We start from the raw sequence: 16,527 nt of genomic DNA, 5'->3' as shown, positions 1-16,527 counted from the left end.
GATGCTTAACAACATATAGCATAGTCACAAAGATGGCAGCAGTGGGCGATGTCAGACCAGAAACAGGAACCAACGCAGAACGCAGGTTTTGAAATGGTGAAGGCGCTGATGCACAGTTTAGTAATCAAACAGACGTAAAATAAAAAGGTTGTAACAAAAACACTGACACCAAAACAGGACATGCGCTTTAGCCAAAATAAATATACAAACAAAATTTACTAACACAGACAGACAAACGAGTGGACCAACAGACAAACACGGTGAGTAAAATTAATTTACTTTCGTTTTCTCCTTCTCCCCACCCATTCTCCACTCACCGAACAAACAACCCTGAGTGAGTGAAAACATGTTGCTTTTATGAAGCTGTACCGAGACTCGGTTGCTAATCAGTCATTCAATTGGAGTCTTGGTACAACTGCACGTGAATTAATAAAGTGCGATTCCCCGTGCTGGCGTAGTATTACATTTTACCTGCATGTCAAGTGCTGTGCAATCCTCGTGCCTAAATACAAACATACAATTTAAATCATAACCCATATTATATCCCATGTACCAACTACAATACACCAACATTAACACACTACACGCTACATACAACACAAATAAATAGCCCAGGGGCAGGGCACTTTGCCACATATATATATATATATATATATATATATATATATATATATATATATATATATATATATATATATATATATATATATATATATATATTCATTCCCTTTATATATTATGGGTAATGATGGGCGTTAGACCTTTTTTACTATTCAAGTAAAAACATTTCTAAAGTACTACAGCTAGTATAAAGTGTACTCGGTAGTAATGTGCAGTTAAAGTGTGTTCAGTATCCTCTGAAAATCGTGGGGACTATCGTATATAGGGGACAAATACAGGTCAGATGAGGCATAGGAGGCAGTGGTTGAAGTCCAGCGCTTGTAACCATAAGGTCACCGGTTCAAATCCCACCTCTGCCACTGACTGACTCACTGTGTGACCCTGAGCAAGTCACATAACCTCCTTGTGCTCCGTTCTGGATCAATGTCTTATTGTAAGTGACTTTGCATATAATGTAAAACGTTTTGTGATGGTGGTCCACTATGAAAGGCGCTGTATAAAAATAACAATATTATTATTATGATAGACATGCATGTACAGTAGGGATCTCCAGTTACCCTCTGAGTGATGTTTACTGGAGTTTGCCTCTGAGCAGTTCTGTGAAGCACTACCCTTCTCCCTTTAGGATCTCACTGGGGATGTCTGTGAGTAATTGTATTGAATTAGGATGAAAGCGAGGGAGAGGGGATTAGAGACCATGGATAGATACATCAAAGCAAACAGTGTTTAAATAGACATCCCCTTCAAGCTTGGATTATCTGTTACCTTTCTGAAAGGAGCTTTGGGAATTTGGGGGTTTCTGTATTGTCGACTTCCCTCGACCTCATTGGGAAAGTAACAGGATAAAAATGGGCTGTTGTTCCCTGCTGGGAATTAGCAGCCTTTTTAGATCATCCCCAAATGAATTTCAATCAGGAACACCTGTTAGGGTTCAGCTGCGCACATGCTTCCATCCCCTTCCCAAAATCCCTGGACAGGACATCCCTGGGAAAGCTTTCTGATAATATATTCATTTACACATACAGAAATGATCCTTCATCCAGAACCGGAAAAACTAGAATTACTAAAAAGAAACTAAGAATCCAGTAAAGTTTCGACGGATATCGTTGAAAATTGAGGACAGAAAGGCTTAGTCAAAAAGTCTGCCATTGAATTTATTACGTGTTAGTATTTCTAAATATAGCAATGCATAGTCGGATTTGTAATATTGTTCTATCATTGTATGGGTTGCAGTTTCAGTTTTTTGAAAACAGCATGGGCACTGCTGCAGCAATAATAAGATTGGTTTAACCTCTTAATATACACAAGTGCTTTCTTCTTCAAATGCATCTGAGAGTGACTCAAGTAAGGTTGGGTGACCAGGTCAAACCTTTTTATTTGTAGGACATTCTTTATAGTATGGAACTTTTCGTGCTAGGGCTTCATGCTAATGAGCCGTGTCAAGGGCGTGTGTTTGTGCTCCTGGGAGTGGTTTGCCTCTCGCGCCTCGCGTGTTTCCTGACAGCGTCTCCCTCCCTGCAGAGATCTGCTTGCTGACACGAGGACGCCGCACAGCCAGTGTCCGGGCCGACACGTACTGCCGCCTCTACTCGCTCTCCGTGGACAACTTCAACGAGGTGCTGGAGGAGTACCCCATGATGAGGAGAGCCTTCGAGACTGTGGCCATCGATCGGCTTGACCGCATAGGTACAGTACAGATACTCTGCTAACTGCATAGGTACAGCACACAGACACTGCTAATCACATAGGTACAGCGCACAGACACTCTGCTAACTGCATAGGTACAGCACACAGACACTCTGCTAACTGCATAGGTACAGCACACAGACACTCTGCTAATCTTATAGGTACAGCACACAGACACTCTGCTAATCACATAGGTACAGCACACAGACACTATGCTAACTGCATAGGTACAGCACACAGACACTCTGCTAACTGCATAGATACAGCACACAGACACTCTGCTAATCACATAGGTACAACGCACAGACACTCTGCTAACTGCATAGGTACAGCAAACAGACACTGCTAACTGCATAGGTACAGCACACAGACACTCTGCTAACTGCATAGGTACAGCACACAGACATTCTGCTAACTGCATAGGTACAGCACACAGACACTCTGCTAATCACATAGGTACAGCGCACAGACACTCTGCTAACTGCATAGGTACAGCACACAGACACTCTGCTAACTGCATAGGTACAGCACACAGACACTCTGCTAATCACATAGGTACAGCGCACAGACACTCTGCTAACTGCATAGGTACAGCACACAGACACTGCTAACTGCATAGGTACAGCACACAGACACTCTGCTAATCACATAGGTACAGCACACAGACACTCTGCTAACTGCATAGGTACAGCACACAGACACTCTGCTAATCACATAGGTACAGCACACAGACACTCTGCTAATCTGCATAGGTACAGCACACAGACACTCTGCTAACTGCATAGGTACAGCACACAGACACTCTGCTAACTGCATAGGTACAGCGCACAGACACTGCTAACTGCATACGTACAGTACACAGACACTCTGCTAACTGCATAGGTACAGCACACAGACACTCTGCTAATCACATAGGTACAGCGCACAGACACTCTGCTAATCACATAGGTACAGCACACAGACACTCTGCTAATCACATAGGTACAGCACACAGACACTCTGCTAATCACATAGGTACAGCACACAGACACTCTGCTAATCACATAGGTACAGCACACAGACACTCTGCTAATCACATAGGTACAGCACACAGACACTCTGCTAATCACATAGGTACAGCACACAGACACTCTGCTAATCACATAGGTACAGCACACAGACACTCTGCTAATCACATAGGTACAGCACACAGACACTCTGCTAATCACATAGGTACAGCACACAGACACTCTGCTAACTGCATAGGTACAGCACACAGACACTCTGCTAATCACATAGGTACAGCACACAGACACTCTGCTAACTGCATAGGTACAGCACACAGACACTCTGCTAATCACATAGGTACAGCACACAGACACTCTGCTAATCACATAGGTACAGCACACAGACACTCTGCTAATCACATAGGTACAGCGCACAGACACTCTGCTAATCACATAGGTACAGCACACAGACACTCTGCTAATCACATAGGTACAGCGCACAGACACTCTGCTAATCACATAGGTACAGCACACAGACCCTGCTAAGCACATAGGTACAGCGCACAGACACTCTGCTAATCACATAGGTACAGCACACAGACACTCTGCTAATCACATAGGTACAGCACACAGACACTCTGCTAACTAACTCACTCATCGGTCATTTCAGCACCGAGTCTCAAGAGAACTGCACTTCCTGCACATCTCATTCGCACAGGGTTGATGAGGTCCTCTGTCTGTGTTTCTTGGTGTAACTGTTAATGTAATTAAATGGACAGCACTAATTAGTACTTGAGTAATGGGGCCTGCTAACTTGGCTCATTGGTTCTCTCTTAGTTAATCTGGTCAAGCAGGACATGTTTCATCTGGGAACTATCAGCGGGCCCTTATCGAGTGGGTGTGCATGTGTGCCTCCTATTCCTGTCCGTTCTATTCCACTCGACTCGAAAAGATGGCCATCTTTAAACAGGCTTTTGTTTAGCATGAGATGCCATCAATATTAAAAGATTATAATGTTTAGAGTAGCGCTCACATTCAAGAATTACTACACAATAGGAAAAATTACCTTGAAATGGGCATATTGCACAAGCGGGATTCGAGTCACATGGAAAAAATAAAAAAGTAGCAGCAGTTTCTTTTTTGCAAATATAGCCCCTATGGAAGCTTCTTTAAAGGCAGAACAACTTCCATAGGAAAACATCTTTGTCCTTTGCATGGTTACGTGAAGGTGAAGTGTCCCTCCATCCCCTAGACTTGCTGTGTGAGAGAGTGGTGCCTCAGACAGACATTTGGCTGTTACACAGTTAACTCGGTTTTCAGGGGCCTGTCTCTAAGTCTCTCCAGTTTTGTTTTTTTCAATTCCTTTCCACTCTTGCATTCTGGTGACTATATCAAGTGCTTAGGGATCGATACCAAGTGTAAATTGAATTTTTGTAGCGATCACTGGCGAGTGGCTGAGTGCGGGGCATCTTTACCGTCGAGTCAGTTGCTTGCAGGGGTTCAGATCCAGTCCTTGGGAGCCATTTCATTCTTGGTTTAGTAGGTAAAGTGAAATAATGGAAATGGAAAATCCCAATTAGCCAGCTTCGACAGTGAATGCAGCAGCAGCAGGAGCAGCAGCTCCAAGGTCACTGTGCTGCTGTCATCACATGAGCAGCTGGTCCTCAAAAGACACCGACTTTCCCTTCCCCCCCTCTCTCACACCTCCCTCTCCTGGTAATGTTGCGAGTTTATATACCAGGGATGCACGGCTCTGGTCCTAAAGCTATGGAGTTTGATTAGTCACAGCATATAGGTAACAAGCTCAGGTGTATCTTATTAAACCCATAGTAAGACCAGGAATGTCTCAAACTGCTATGCAGCGGGAGTCTTATTTCTAACCCTGGGGTACTGGGATTGAGCCTCCTGGCTCTACCAGTTTGCCTCACTGCTGCAGTCCACTCACCAATCAGCAGAAGAGCTTTCACTCGGCAAGCCACTGGGGTCTCTTTCCATACACTGCGAGAGAGGTCTGGCAGGAAGGAGGGGGAGCAGAGTCAGAGAGCTCCCATTTCTGCTCTGCTTTACCTGCTCCCACTCCTAGAATTAATAGCACACTTCACTTTCCTGCTCCTTCAGTGTTGTCCTCTGGATGCATTTGCTCTCATGATGAATGTGTCTGGCTCACTAAATGTTTGGTGGTGTGACAATTGACTCCACCCAGCAGAATGCGTCGCACACAAGTAAGGACATCAGGCATAAAAAACCAACAGCAGGCTATGCGTGTACACTCAGCAAAAAAACAAGTAGTCACCTTTAGAGAAGTTTCAAGCAGTGTTGCAATGTAAAATAATCGTGGCAGCATGGCACAGATAAGCATAGTGCTAAATATAGATACATTTTAATGCACATTAAGTGAATAGCAAAAAAGAAAACATGAAAACTTAAAACAGTTATTTGTAACCTCCTACTGTTGCAAGTAGAAGCTGGATCACGCCTGCCTGTTTCACTGGAGCGGCGTAGTGGCAAGGGGATTTCAAAGGGACGGGCTGTAGACAAACCAGACCGAAGCAAAGTGTAAATAAAGCTAAACTAATATGAAGTAAATAGAAACCCAAAGAATTGGGTTTTATCATAAACCCTGCTGTAGCTTTAAGGAGCCGGTTTCAGCTGTGCTCTGCTCGCTGTGTTTCAGCGCCTCCTGCACACAGCTTGTGGATGCACGTGGTTTAATTTACGTCATCTCTCACGTGACTTGGCCCCCAGGAGAGGCAACTGAAAGCCAGGTTTGTGTACTTGACAAGTCAGGAAAATCCTACCAAACCCTCACCCACTAAGAGAAAGGGTGCTCCCTCCAGTCCAGTCCAGTGCAGGGCAGGCTTGAGACATGGAGACTGAACTGCTCCCTCCTTCACCCCCTAAGAGCAAGGGTGTTCCCTCCAGTCCAGTCCAGTCCAGTGCAGGGCAGGCTCGAGGTATGGAGACTGAACTGCTCCCTCACCCCCTAAGAGAAAGGGTGCTCCCTCCAGTCCAGGGAATGTTGATCATGCTTTATTAGCACGCTTCACTTGTATCAACCATTGAATACTGTAGTTCCTGTTGGAAATAATGAATCACTTGTCTGTAACCCAGACACCTTTCTTTGTGTGAGAGAACTGCTATCGGGAAGACAGTGTGAAAATGACATCTTCTGCACATTGACAGGAGGGTGGGAGAGGAGAGGAAGAGAAAGAACGCTTGCATTATCTCTGCGGTTTCATGGTACACAGCACTGCTTCCCTGTCTGGTAGAAAGAGGACAATTAGCATCTCAATGCCCTCTCCCGGGGCAAGGATTTGAAATAATTCCCCCACTCAGGGTGGTTTGTTTATTCCTTACGCCCTATATTAACATCTGTGCTACAGCTTTGGGACCAGATTTATGTCACTGAATCAATGAATCATTGCACTAATTTCTCAACTATATTGGTATCAGAGTGACACACCTATGCTGTGAACTCCATTTCTTAATCTAGTACTTATTTGGAAAACCAGCCCCTCTCTCTCTCTCTCTCTCTCTCTCTCTCTCTCTCTCTCTCTCTCTCTCTCTTAGAGATAGATATATAATATATATATATATATATATATAGAGGCAGACCCCAGTCAATTTCTGAAAGGTCATGTTGTCTCGTGATTTGAGTGGAATAAGGAAGGCTGATTTAGATATCCAGCGAAGCTCAAAGCAGCTTAAAGTCAGATACAGAGAACAATAATAAGAAATCAAAAGAGTAGCAACAATACTCTGAACCATTAAAAAAAAAAAGAAAAAGAAATCATCACCCTCTTCAGAGCTTGAAAACTGTGAGACTAACACTGGCCAGGGGGTTTAGTGCAGAGCGGCCAGTCCCTCAATCTCCCACCGGATTGAATGAAGCACAGAGAGTAAAGAAAACTGCTGCAAGGGGCAGTGATATTCCCGCTGTGTTACTGCAGACACTGGAAACCTCCACTCTGTTGGTATAATATATTTCGGCGCCGATAGCTGTAATTGATTTTCTTGCTCTTCTCGCAGCACTTCCCAAATGCAGTCTTGATCAGATGAAGCAGCGATTCCTAAAGGTTCACATGTCTTTTATTCCAAGGGGAGAAGATTCTCTATTGATAGAAAGAGGTGTGAATTACTTTAACAGACTCTGCTCATTATCTGCATTATCCATGGAAGAGTTAACCCTTTCATACATAAAAAGTTACAGGGGATTACAAAGCCTGTAATACAATGTCCTCGCCTCTCGCTAATGGGAAAAACTAAACAATGACTCTCCAGTAGTTATTCACTGCACCTTGAAACGTTTTGGCCAGTGTCTCCATCAGTTTCTTGGGTGTTTTACTACAGAATTTTTTATGGAGTGTTTTCAGAGTTCTGGATTAATGGGTTCTATCACCACACTATAAATCACACAATGGGTTAATGGGTTCTATCACCACACTATAAATTCACTTCTTGTAGTTTGCAACAGGTGCAGGCTTGCAGTGGTTCCCCATGCAAGTTCCTGTTGGCTGTAAACTGTCCATTTATATTTTCCATGCTGAGGCTAAACCCTCTTTCAAAGAACAGAATAACTGAGCTCTAAACTTTAAGTTCTGGTTGAAATATAACTCTGGGCTGCGTAAGGCCACAGAAAAGTGCTTTAGAACCGCACTCGCTTTGAATGAGCTGCCATCTCCTCCTCCTACCCTTCGCTCTCTCCTTCTCCTCTTACCGTTCTCTCTCTCTCTCCTTCGCAGGTAAGAAGAACTCCACCCTGATGCACAAGGTGCAGCACGACCTCAGCACGGGCGTCTTCAACAACCGCGAGAACGAGATGATCCAGGAGATTGTGAAGTACGACCGCGAGATGGTCCAGAGGGTGGAGCTGCAGCGGCCCAGGGCCATGTCCATGACGCCCCCCCTCCATGGGGCAATGTTTGGCTACCCTGGTCAGCCCCAGAGCAGCTCTGCCATCGCCACCCTGCAGCAGGCCGTAGCCATGAGCTTCTGCCCCCAGATGGTCAGCCCTCTCGTGGGGCCGGGGGTTCTCCAGTCCCCCCGCATGGTCCGGCGCTTCCAGGTGGTGCAGAGCATCTCCAGCCCCATCTCGGTGTCTCCCCTCCAGTCCCAGCAAATGTCAGCCGGGGCCTTAGCTTCAACCATCTCCAGCCCGCCAGTCCAGAGCCCCCTGGCAGCCGGAGGGCGAACTTTCCAGTACAGCTCCAGCCCCGGCCAGTCTGGTTCCCAGCTCTCCCTGGTCCAGCAGCGCGCCCCCAGCCCTCCCCAACGCCCAGCCGCCCACAAGAGCACCCAAGCCTTGCACACGGGCAGCTTGAGCCAAGAGGCCAGGCTGCTGTCCGCTTCCCAGCCCTCCCTCCCACAAAATGGGTTGCAAGCGACAGCAGCCCCCAGCCCACCACAGTCCACCCGGGTGTCGTCCACCTCCATCGGCCCCTCACAGGTTCACCCCAGCACCCCGGGCTCACCCGGGCTCAGGGGGCCCCAGAGGGCGGTCTTGCCCCACCAGATGTCAGTAGGGCCAGGGGGGGTCATCTACCCCTCTACACCGCCCCCCGCTGGGGCTTCACCCATGGGGCAGCAGGACTCAGGAACACCCAAGAAGGATTCGGTGGTTAGCATCCCAGACACAGACTTGGTCAAATCTAGGCTCTCTTCCAATTTGTGACCTTGAGTGTTTTTAGGAGTCTTGTTTGAGAGCTGAGGATTTTGTTCCATTGCCCCCCCCCCCGTGTAAATCTTCAATCAGAATATATACTGAGTGAGTGTTGGGAGGGGGCAAAAGAATTAGGAAATTCAAAAGGACCTGCTTAACTAAGGATTCCTACTCGATACTAAGTCTGTACAAAATAACGTGGGATGTTTCTACTCCACTGACTCTATAGGTAGGCTCACGGTACATAGTAGTAGCCCCCCCCCCCCCCCCCCCCATCTGTCCCACCCGTAAATTTAGCTTTATTTACTGTAAAGTGAATTTAAAAAACACAAAATAATGTATCTGTTAAATCCTGTATAGAATCAAAACCATGCAAACTGACGTGAGCTGGCCGAAAAAAAACCTGAAAGGGTAATCAGGGACCTGCTTTGGAAGACAATGGAGCCGCTTTGCAGTGTATTGGGGTGTCCTTTTCTGCATAAACAAGCTACATAGCTAGGTGTTCTACTCATGACGCTGTTATAATAGTCTGGTTTTAGAAAAAAAAAGCTAATAGTCTTTTAGACCGCTGGTCGATCTTATATCGATTATTATAAATAAATAAATAATTGAATCTTTGTTGTACCTTCGCAAGACCAAAGCTGAGCTTAAACACAACGTTTGGGGTGTCTTTGTCAACTGAAAAATGGCATTTGTTTGACTGCCTTGATTCTGATTGCAATCGACTTTAGAAGCCATATTCTTAGTTCATCTGTGCGCATGTACGTGTGTTTCTTCCTCTACCCTTTTCAGGAGCTGAGATTTAACTCCGGGGGGCTTCTTACCAGGAAGGTTCCATTGGGTTTTCCAAATAGAAAAAGCTGGTTGTCAAGTTTACAATAGGTTATCCGATTATGGAAATTAAATATTGAAATAAGGCACAAAAAAAAAGAAAGGATTTAATGTGAATGTGGTCTATTGAATTAATTTTAAGTGCAGTGGCTGAAAGACACTTAGTCAGAAGTTTTGACTACTTTTTAGTACCACAGCCCCACTGTCGATTAAGCCAGAAAGCAAATACTGTAACCTCTTTAAATAAATGCATAAAATCGGCAACCTACTGAAAACATTGCAAGCAGGTTTTTTTTTCTCCAAGCTGTTTGTTCCTGGGGTGAACGATCCCCCTGCTCGAGAAATAAAATCCTGCAATCTAAACACAGGTGAGGGTTGAAGGACTCGCCTCTGCAATGCTTTCTCAGAGCAAGAAGTGCTGCATCAGTGTAGGTGCTTTATGAGAGCAACATGTGATCTAAGTAAAAAAATAAAAGCAAGGTGATAGTTAGGCGACTTGTTGATTTAAATATAAATATATGTATATACAGTTATAGAAACTCTTTGAGAAACAAAAGCAAAAACCAGGAGAGGCTTTGTTCCTGTGCATCTGTATCCCTCACCTCTGTTCCGAGTGCAGTTTGGTTGGCCCCGGGGTAAGGTGGTTCAGATTCGACAGGAAACTGAACTGTTTCTAACTGATTAAAGTATTTTGATTGGCTATCGCTGTTAGCCATGGATTTATATCTGCCTAGAAACGTATTAACCCCAAAAACATGCACAAAACCATTCCACTTCTGTGGTCTAAGCATGGCTAGGCTATAGGGATTCAATTCACAATTTGGGGCAAAAAGGTTCAGTTCGTGAAATTAACAGACTGCATGGAGACACTAATTAATTCCAAATAAATGCTGCTCCACTTTCAGTCCACTTTTTTGCATGAACTGATCATTTACACTAAAGGTTTCCCTGCTAGCTGAATGAATTGGGTCTCGGGACAGCAGAATACTTTGGCTTGCTGCTCAGTTTTAACCACCAGCTGCATCCTGGGAGCGCTAGTCCGGGGTCTATCCTCCAATTGAGAGAGAGGGAGAGTACAGATTGACTCAGTTTCTACCAATCATCCCCTCCCGAAGTGGTCGGGCCACACCCATCACCGACGGCGGTCCAATGGGAGCCTGTCACAGGTGGGTCGAGTTTAAACACTTGACGCCTTTTTAAACCTGTTTCTAAATGAGTTCTCTTCCCAACTGACCAGAGAAGCTGCTGTTTAGAGCTCAATGAAAAAAAAATAGAAAAAGGAAACAACCCTATGCTCTTTCTTCATTCATTCATACTGTAGGTAGCAACCCCTAACCCCTTTGGCAACCTGCTACTGGACTGTTAACTGACTACAGCCAATGCCAAGCCCAGTTGTTCATACTGCCAGGAACGTACCCCTTAAGCAATCAAGTGCTGCTAGAAGCAATGGAGCTACCAGCAGGCTAATTCTTTCAGGATGCGACCATACGCTTGAAAGCATCAGAGCCGTTCCTTTTTAAATGTGTTTAATTCCTAAGGTTTAAAGAATCTGCAGGAGAGCAGTTTTTGCAGGCAACAGCTACTGTATAACTGCCCAGAGCAAACCGTAAAGACGAGCAGTCACTGTTTCAGGTTGCTTATCAGGGTATGGTGTAAGGGGGTGGAAGATCTTTTGGTTTCCTTATTATGGAAGAAAGGATTATTTTTGGTTGCAGAAAACCAGAAGGGGCTATCTGCAAAAAACAAGGCGGTTTGCGTTTGATGAAAAGGAGTTAACTGCTATTTGTGGCATGTCTTTAGTGCATTCATACAGACTCAGGGTTTGACATGAGTAATGGTGTGTGTGTCACTGTATGAATTTGTATGAATTCTACGGCAAATTAGGAAAAATAACTTCCAATGGCCTTTTAAAACACAGTTAGCTGCAATTGGTTGGTACTCAATTGTAAAGTTGAGGGAAGGGCAGGATTTCTTGTTTTGAAATCAACACATCAGCGAATAGATTTATTTGCTACTTCTTAAGTATCCACACATCCCTACCTCTGACCCAGCTAATTCTCAGACAGGAATACAGTTCCCATCCCCCTTAGAATGGATGGCTCTGGAAACGCAGTGCTGTATCTAAGTGGATCTATATCCATATCTATCTTTAAACAAATAACTTTAATATGAATACAAAAAAACAAATCACCCTCCATTGTCTTGCAAATACCAGCTATGTTTTTCAGATAGCACCGCTCGGTTTTCAACAGAGTTTAATTTAAAACATCTCTCTTGGTTTATCAAGTGCAATGCAGTAAAAAAAATAATCGAATAAGAAAAAAGACAACCCCCCCCCCCCCCCCCCACCCCCCCCCCCCCCCCCCCCCCCACCCCCCCCCCCCACCCCCCCCCCCCCCCCCCCCCCCCCCCCCCCCCCCCCCCCCCCCCCCCCCCCTTGACGTGATCTTGTACAAATCATGTGCGCTGTCCTCATCCCTGCAATATGTGTGCTCATCAGATACCAGGTATTATTCATTAGGTTCGCTGTGAGCTCTGCAGTGACAAATACTCCAATTCCAGACTGTGCCACACGCTTGACTTAACAAAGCTGGACTCCAGGACTCGCTGTACCACCGCAGGCTTTCGTGATGGGAAGAAATATGCTTTTCATTCTTATTAATTTGAGTTTTAAAAGACTCAGTGAGGAGGATTTATTATGGCATTGGTTGAAGTGCAAACACATTTAGTTTTTTTTTCTAAAAGGAACTTCTGAATGTTCCCAAATGTAAATTCAATGACAGTGGCCTGTTTGTGGCGTGTTAGTACAGTACAATCTGCATATACAGTCATCTGGACCAATCTCGCTTCCTTCTATACAAGTGAATAAGACAGACACATTGCCTTTGCTAAATGGTTTATCAGTATTCATTGCATTTCATTTATTTTGCATTTGTGTCCCAGTGTGGGAAAACATTTACTAATGTACTGTGTAAAAAGTAGAGGTTAGATTAGCAGTGCAGTAAAATATAAATAAAAGCTGCCAGATAGAAATATCTTCATAACACCATTCCTAGAGCCAGGAGCAAGGGTAAAAAGGGAAACAAAATGAATAAAATATGGTAAGTTTAATTACACAATGAGCTAGAGAGGAGTGAAAAGGATAGGTTGGAAGGTTTAGGCAGTGGTAACTAACACAAATCAAATCCTTTTCCAAGAAGCACGTTTCTTTCACACCCCAGAATTACAGACAAGCCTGACGCATGGCACAGCAGCCAAGCAATTAAATTTGTTTATTTAGCTGCGTGTCCTTTAAGCAGCACCCAGGTGATCCTCGATTCTCGATTCTGTCCCCTTTGTTATTGATTGTCCTTCACATACCCAGACCCAGCACTCCAGCTTCCAAAGCTCCTGTGCGTTTTCTAATTCCTGATTACCCACAGGACTGGGATGCTTTTTACTGTGCCTGCAAGCAAAGAGCTCATTTGTTTCCGGGAAGCTCATGCATAATGCAAGACCCTAATGCAAGCGCACCTGGTAGACTCCGCTAGCTCCACCTGCGTGAGAGAAGAAGAGCAAATGCTACCAACAGTGCCACCTGCTGGGCATCACACATCACTATCCCCGAGGATGCTGGGAAATGTAGTTCTGCTGTGTAGCAGCTCTAACTGGCCAGTGCAGCTGCCAATCAAACGATTGTGGCGCTGTAGCCCCGAGTGAGTTCAGTGAAGTTACTGAACTTTTTTTTTTTAACTCTATCAGTAATATTATCATTATCGTGAGATGTATCAGTCTGTCCATGAGAGTGCCATATAATACAGCAAATCTGCAGCCAGCACAGTTCATATATATATCTATATTTTTTAACAACTTTTTAAAAGGTATTATTAATAGAGTTATTTTCTATTTCTTTAATGTGTAATGAAGGTAATTTCCAGTTAAATTTCTAAATAATAATAAAAAAAAAAAAAAAAAACTGAAACCCACAGGGCATGATATGAGCATTCTTGGCATCCCTGTTCAGGCTAATCTAGCACCACAAGTCAAGGGAAGTCACTTGTTTAGGGGACTGGCGCTTGCACAGCATCATTTACATTTTTCAGAGCAGCTAAGAATAAATGGGTTAAGAAGAGGAAGACATCAAGTGGAATGGGGGTCAGGAAGATTGAATGCCACTGAAGCCTGTAAATGAAATATTCAAATATTAATACAGGAGATGAGTGATTATTTCAAAGCACATTCCCTCAGTACTGATATGCTCTGAGGTCACTCCCAAGGCAAAGGCTTGAAGATCAGGCAGTACCAAAATGACACTTCAGTGGAGTGGCTTTTAATGTCCTTCGCAGTTAGGTGTGAAACTGCCCTAGTAAAGGAAAGTGTACTGTTGGGTTCCAGGTAGTATGGCTAGTATTTCCAATTGAACCCAGTTCTACCCAGCATACACAAGGTATGGTGGATCAAGGGCAGCCTTTTCCTTTCCATTCAATTTAATGGGCTCAGAGTTGCCATATCATTACACGATGCAGCATTATAATTGATGTGATGATTTTCCTAAATGTCTAGCTGTGAAACTCAACAAAACCTGCAAGCAGTGGTCAGTTTATTTAGCCAGTTACAGTACACGTTGTCTGGCTATTTGATTAAGAGACACACCTTTCTTATTAATAAACTCTTAAAGTGAGTCCCGTGTACAACACACACTCAGAGACGTCACAGCTTTCATTATTCAATGTCTTTTTAAAAAGCCGCAGTAAGGATGCAGGCATAAGGATTTACTGCATAAGGAAAATCGATCCCAGAAGTATGCATGCTGTAAAAAATAAATGAATCACAACAAAAACAGTGATGGCCATTATCAAGATACCAGATCAAATATTCACAGCTGTTCGCTTTAAGGCAGGAAGGCGGTGTAGGAAAGTATAATTAACATGCATTGATGTCTGTCTGATTAAACATTGCTTCCGTTCAGAAGACCGTCATGACTGTACGCAGAGAAACATTAATACATCGCTGAGTGCACTACATGAAAAGCAGAGCTCTCATACACAGTATCACAGTATGAAGATGCAATCATGTGGGCTGCAAAGATCAGCATGCGTTAAGAACACCATGTATTGTAACACGCTATACTCACAGACTAGACATAGTGTCACATAACAAGAATTAGTTGCAGAGTTAAATATGCATCAGCATTTTATTTTTGTATTCCTCAATTGCTATTTTAGTAGTCATTTTCAAGCAATTGCTGAATTTTTTTTTAAATGTTAACAATTCTCGTTGCTTGGCATTATGCATTGTGGTTCCAAGTGCTAGTAGAGGATGCATTGCATCTCTGGTGAGGTGACTGTTGCTCTAATGGGATTGATATGGACTTCTGTAATGCCACCAGTGCAACGCTGGTCTGTTGAGCCGCTGTTTTCACTTATTTTAAATGGACAAATGTGCATTGAAATGTGTGGCCGCCTAACCTAAGTTTGGAAACCAGATTTTTTTATTTACTAAGAAAAAAGCTAAAATAATTTGTGGACAATCGCCTTCTAAAGCAACATTACTTTAGAACTTGCAGCAAGCCTTCTGAGTAGTATTTGGACGGTATCCATGTTCTTGACCCTCTGGTGCAAATGTTGTTGTATTTTGATGGGACTTTTCTTATGTTACGCTAACTAATTATATTATCTGGTAATCTGGTTAAAGAAACAAAAGAAGACCAGAATGACTTCTTATAATAATTATTGCAGCCATAATCTCAGTATCTGTATCATGTTGAATGTATGTAAATGATGTTGGACAACAGCAAACAGAAGATCAAGTGCACTGTAAATTAAAATCTTTAAAAAGGGAAAGAATGTTAATTGATAAATGATGTTTGCTGTGTGTGTGTGTGTGTATGTGTGAAGTGTGCCAGCTCTGGCTATGCTTTCATACCCCACTTCTTTCCCATTTCTTACCGGCGTCCATTCAAAAGTGACCCAGAGTGATTTGCGTTTCCATTATCTGCAGAAAGTGGGATGCAAAACTGTTATGTGAAACTGAACTTTGAAGTTTTCAAATTGCACTTGAGTTGCTGAATTCCCAGTCTTGGCATCTGCTTCTGTCTGTCAAAATCAGCCCCAATCAGAATCTGTGACAGCCCATCAGTGGGCAGGCATAGGAGGCGGCCTGTTCTTAGTAGTCAACCCAGGATTGTGAGTCAATTGAGTGCAAGTGGATTGCTCCTTCACCAACATGGCTGCTTGTGCACAAAAAAGGGACCATCTATGTCATATACATGTCCAACCCCATTGTATTATATGAAGAAGGGTGCTTGCTGTTTTTCTTTGTCTCAAAATCAATAGCCCCACCTAGGGTAGCTCTGCTACTCTAACACAACATCCCAATCCTGATTACTTTCTGCTGGTGCATGTTTTGGCCGTGCAAAACTATGGCTGTATTAAACAACAAAAAATATCAGAATCTTGCTCAAGCCCAAAATGTCTAACCCTTGATAATGTGTTTCCAGGAAGCATAATGGAAGACCCCAGTGCAAGCACACCTGGTCGACCCGACATTTTGTAGGCTATTATTCTAGCTGCACTGTGCAAAGGGTGTCCACATTTCTCTCCAGTCTGTTCCCAAGGGAAAACTTTGCTTTTGTCCTTGCATAAGACTCTCTCCCTCTCCAGCAGATTTTAAATTACTACCCTCTGAAATTGTGACCTATAATTCCAACAGTTTGATTCATTGACACTGCATTTTTTTCAGTATACAACAGGGCTTCTAATCCCG

At 43.8% G+C, this 16,527-nt stretch overlaps 1 protein-coding gene across 1 annotated transcript in view; it reads left to right on the top strand.

The window, feature by feature from the left end:
- LOC121300851 (potassium/sodium hyperpolarization-activated cyclic nucleotide-gated channel 2-like) overlaps positions 1 to 12,121 on the top strand; it is a 34,580-nt gene extending 22,459 nt beyond the window's left edge. Inside the window, exons 7-8 of the mRNA XM_041229792.1 lie at positions 2,143 to 2,307; positions 8,036 to 12,121. Coding sequence (XP_041085726.1) covers positions 2,143 to 2,307; positions 8,036 to 8,964 — 1,094 coding nt within the window. The 3' untranslated portion in view covers positions 8,965 to 12,121. The remainder of the gene's footprint in view (positions 1 to 2,142; positions 2,308 to 8,035) is intronic.
- Positions 12,122 to 16,527: the final 4,406 nt, after the last annotated feature.

This window comes from Polyodon spathula, chromosome 26, assembly GCF_017654505.1.
Source record: "Polyodon spathula isolate WHYD16114869_AA chromosome 26, ASM1765450v1, whole genome shotgun sequence".
NCBI lineage: Eukaryota > Metazoa > Chordata > Actinopteri > Acipenseriformes > Polyodontidae > Polyodon > Polyodon spathula.
The sequence above is the reverse complement of the archived record's forward strand: the minus strand, read 5'-3'. Positions and strand labels throughout refer to the sequence as shown.